General features: G+C 32.6%; 1 protein-coding gene across 1 annotated transcript in view; it reads left to right on the forward strand.

Moving 5' to 3' along the window:
• The window catches only part of LOC107622656 (proteasome subunit alpha type-3), a gene marked incomplete at its 5' end in the record, with an annotated part of 5220 nt that continues 820 nt past the window's right edge, over window positions 509-4908 (forward strand). The window contains 9 exon segments of the mRNA XM_016324636.2: window positions 509-630; window positions 878-917; window positions 1011-1094; window positions 1750-1823; window positions 2568-2654; window positions 2742-2826; window positions 2958-3004; window positions 4140-4205; window positions 4812-4902. Of these exon segments, the coding sequence (XP_016180122.1) occupies window positions 527-630; window positions 878-917; window positions 1011-1094; window positions 1750-1823; window positions 2568-2654; window positions 2742-2826; window positions 2958-3004; window positions 4140-4205; window positions 4812-4902 (678 nt within the window).

The following is a 4908-nucleotide window of genomic DNA, read 5'->3' on the forward strand; positions in this document are numbered from 1 at the left end:
TAAAGATTTTAACAAATAGCAAAAAGTCTCAAGCTTAAAATAGAAATATAATAAATTTGACAAATTATGACATGTGTAATCTTATTTTTTATTTATTATTAATTATTTAATAACATATATATAAACATGTAAGACACAATAAAATATATAAAAAACATATATAAAACTTAAAATTGAATTTGAGTAAATAAATCACCTCGTAAATACTATTTTAAAAGCAATGTTACTATTTCATATAAAAAAAATGAGAAAGTATAAGAAGCCAATAACCTAAGCGTATAATGTGTACAATTTAAAATAATACTAATTATAATTAATTGTTATTATTTTAAATTAACTTAATTGAATTTAATTAGTAAAAAAAACTTGAATATGCAACATTATTTTTAGTTTTTTACTAATTTTCTGTGAAATATTCAAGTCTAAAACACAAATTTTGCTTTGCGCGCAAGACAAGCCCGAGAAGCAAAGAAAACATCTGAAAAAGCGAATTTCGAAGAAGAAGAAGATCAAAATCAAGTAAGCGATGAGCAGCATCGGAACAGGTTACGATCTATCGGTCACTACTTTCTCACCTGATGGCCGCGTTTTCCAGATCGAGTACGCCGCCAAGGCCGTCGACAATAGCGGGTAAACCCTTCTCGAATAATGGGTCACTGAAATCATCGATTTTAGGTCAGGGTTTTGGGGAAAGGGGATTAGTAAACAATTGTTAGTTGGTTAGCTTGCTTTTCTTACTCTGATTAGGAGTGGGTTTTAGCTTCTTTTTTTTTTTCCTGGAGTAATTGAATGATGGTAGATTTTTTACTTCTACTTTTGGTTTTGAATAACTTTTTGTGTGTAATGCGAGCTTTCAATTGCAACATTGTTGTTGCAGGACTGTTATAGGGATCAAATGCAAGGATGGCATTGTGTTGGTAGGTTATTCTGATTTAATATCTGTACTCCTTTTTGTTTTTGTCTTCCCTAACAAATATAACATAGTAAAAAAAAACTTGGTTTTGGTTTAGGGCGTGGAGAAACTTATTGCTTCGAAAATGATGTTACCGGGTTCTAATCGGAGAATACACTCAGTTCATCGCCACTCTGGCATGGTACTAAGTTATTTATAATTCCAATTTTATACTATTTTGCACAGCTTGCTAGTATGTTACTATTGTTTTGTTGCTACTCCCCCCGCCCCTCATTTTTTTTCAATAAAAGAAATCTAATGACAATAAATGGTTTACAAAAGGTAGAAATTGCTGACTTGCTGGGTAGCTCGTATTGTAGTGTTGTGATTAGTGCAGTGGAGCATATAGGATTTAAGAAGTTATTGAAGGAGAACATGTGAATTGAGTGTGAAGAATGAAAGAAGTATGAGTAATGTCTGTATGAAAAATGCTAAATTAATGATGAGATATCTATATGAAAAATGTTTGAAACGACCATATAGGGATGCCTTTTTGTTTTGGCCATATAAGGATGCCTTTTATGTTCAATTAATTGGAAGTATTAGAAAGTTGTGGAGATCATAGAACTAAGTTATCATGTTGTGTTGATAGGGACATCTTCATGTGATTTATTTTTATTATTATTGTTTTTATTATTGTTTTATGGGGATAATATTGTTGTGTTGATAGGGATACCTTCATGTGTTTTGTTTTCATTATTACTGTTTTATGGGGATAATATCAGCTGCTTCATTATTGTTACGTTGATGTTTTTGAACCTTTTCTTATGTATGCATGAATCTTCTTCCAATTTTAGGCTGTGGCAGGGTTAGCAGCTGACGGTAGGCAAATTGTTGCGAGGACCAAGTCTGAAGCAACTAACTATGACAGGTTTATTACATTATCCTGAAATTTCGCAACAAAGTCCACCCTGCCCTTTTATTCTTCATTTTTTCTGATGCATTCGTTTAAGTGTATTGTCTATATTGACTAAGATTGGATTGGATGTGTTATTGCTATTGAACACAAATGAACTAATTGGAAATTTAAATCACCGGAAAGTGACTAAGCCTTGTTTTGATTTTGATTTCAACCAATTATCATTAATCTTTTTATTCTGCTATATTTTGCTTGACTTGTTGTCAATGTGACAATGTAGGATTCCCTGAAACTGATTGGTAGGTATTTAAACTGCTGTCCAAATAACACAGTGATAATTTAGTTTACTTTATTGTTCTTATTTCTCAGGCTTATCGTGATAGAATATAATCAAAAGCTAAAATCCTCATTCAGAAAGAAACTTTTAGTGGACCATTAAAATTATTGGTTTATACCTTAAAACATTCGCCATTTCAAACATCTATGATCTAACACATTGCTGTTGGTGGCTCTGGATTGAAATGAACCATATCATGCTTGGGTTTTCAGTACTCATGCATTTTCATGCTTTAGATTGAATGTCATGATTGAATCACTATGGGATAAGAGAATTAGTGTAGCAGTGTTGAATGGACTAGGTCTGATGTGCATGCTAATATTGTGTTTTTACCCATTTCCTTATGTGTATAGTGCCCAGTTAAAGATCAATATCTTTCCGTTACATAATATTAATTTCTAGCTTATTTTTCTTTGCAGTGTGTATGGAGAACCTATTCCTGTTAAGGAACTTGCTGAACGCGTGGCTAGTTATGTGCACCTTTGCACACTGTACTGGTGGCTCAGGTTTAGTGAAACTGATTCGCATTACCATTTTAAGCTGTACTTTTTCGTATTTTTTACATCAATAACATATTGTTGGCGATTTCACAGACCTTTTGGATGTGGCGTCATACTAGGAGGTTATGACAGAGATGGACCACAATTGTACATGGTTGAACCTTCTGGTGTTTCCTATGTTAGTGAACCTTTTGTTTTGTTGACAACTTCTGAAATTATATTTAGCAATACCTGAACTATTGAGGTTCCTTTTCTTTGCAGTTCCACATACAACTTTTCTACTAATTTGTTCTTGTTGCTATGTTCTAGAGATATTTTGGTGCTGCAATTGGGAAAGGCAGGCAGGCTGCAAAAACGTAAGGGAATTAACGTTAATCATAATTATTATATTCAATAATAAATGTAAAATTAAATTTTCCTTTTAATTGTTTTTGGTAGGGAGGTTATCCTCCTTTCAATTTCCATTGTTGGCTTTCCCTTGGCTTTTAATATGTTTGGTTGAAGGGTAAATGATATAGAAAAACATTTGTGCTGTTTAATAACTACTACGTTGAGTTGCTATTATATAGAATCTTGCTTTGTGAAGTTTGAAGTAATTTGCTGAAGGTAATCAAGTGGGAGGGTAAACCGTCCCTTTTATTTTTATTGTAAGTGTAAAATTTGTCATATGCTGCAATTTTTTCCGTCCTCTTTTTGTACTTTGGTGTGTACTGTTTGAGTTGAATAAACATAAATGCAAGAAAATACTAATGTGAATTAGAATTTTACTCCCTTATGGTTTTGAATATTGTTCCCCATGCAAAATCTCTTCAACTGTTGTTTGAAGGATTCCCTTCTGGCATCTTCATCCCAAATCCCGAATACTGAAAATAGAAGATTTGTGATCAAATTTAAATTTTAATTAAGTTGTATTAAAAAGATTCATTACAGCGTGTTCAAGTGGCAATGAAAGTATGAACAGCATCTGTGTTTTTTGCCTTTGCAGTTTAAATTCAATTTGGCCTTTGGGCTTAACTTGAATCAGCCTTTTGGAATATGGTGGGTGTTTCTTATCTTTTTTGTTATCAGCCAGGAAGGCTTGCTCAGTCTATGAGGATTCTGTCATTGTGCAGTCTTGCTGTCTGGGGAGGGTATAAAATGGAGATGTTTGAATTTGGTTTGTGTGTATATGTGGTCGACGATTATTTTGTGTACATGCTGCAATGTAATCTCTGTTTCTCTGTGTATACAAGGTGTAAAATATATTATATCTTAAGTAAATAGGGAAGTTTAGATATTGAATAGAGCACTTGAATTTTGCTATTCTTGCAATATTTCTTTTATTTTTTATGATGGGTTGTAATTGGTTTTTTCAGCCTTGGCTATATTTGGTTCATGTTATAACCTTCAAAGATCTCACCTTGTTTTCTTTCTTGATCTGATTCAAATTGTTCATGAGATAGCCAACTCATATTCTGTAAGATATTAAATTATCTTGTTAATTATTGGCAGAGAGATTGAGAAGCTAAAGCTTACTGATATGACTTGCCGTCAAGGGGTTATTGAAGTAGCCAAGATGTAAGTACCGTGATTATTAGATATAGTATGTATAATTTGTGCTTAGTTTTTTATTTAGATGAATTGCCTTCTGTCTCTGATGTGTTCATTGATGTGAGCATTTTAGTACTTCAGCTTTTGTCAAGCATTGACAATAATTTTCATTCTTCATTGTGTTGGAACCAAAGTGCAATAGAACCAAACTTAGTATGGATAAATTGCATTTTCCCAATAAAGAAATCTGATCAAATCAGTGATTTATCATGTAATTGCTGTTTTTTTTTAATGAACAAAAGCTTCAACTCTAAAAGTCATTTTTTAAAAGTTTGGAAAACCCCTTGCATCTTTTAGAATCATGAAGAATTTTTCAACCCTCAGTTGGAAGGAGTAAAATTGAATATTTTCCAAACTGCTACTATGGGGAAATTTATCTTTTACATGTATTGGGCTATAGAGATTGCATACGGTAAAAGTTCCCTTTTTGCTACGAATTGTTTTAGTTGTCAGTATTCTACTCCATAATGAGGGAAGGATGTGTATTCTAGACATACTATTCTTTCTCCAAGTCAATGTCTTGATATGGATTGTTATTTACAACCATCTTTGTTATTTCTCTTCGCCAAACAGTATTTATGGAGTTCATGATGAGGCAAAGGATAAAGACTTTGAACTTGAAATGAGTTGGGTGTGTGATGAATCAAATCGCCAACATCAAAAGGTAAGG

This window comes from Arachis ipaensis, chromosome B10 (genome assembly GCF_000816755.2).
Source record: "Arachis ipaensis cultivar K30076 chromosome B10, Araip1.1, whole genome shotgun sequence".
NCBI classification, from domain to species: Eukaryota; Viridiplantae; Streptophyta; class Magnoliopsida; order Fabales; family Fabaceae; genus Arachis; species Arachis ipaensis.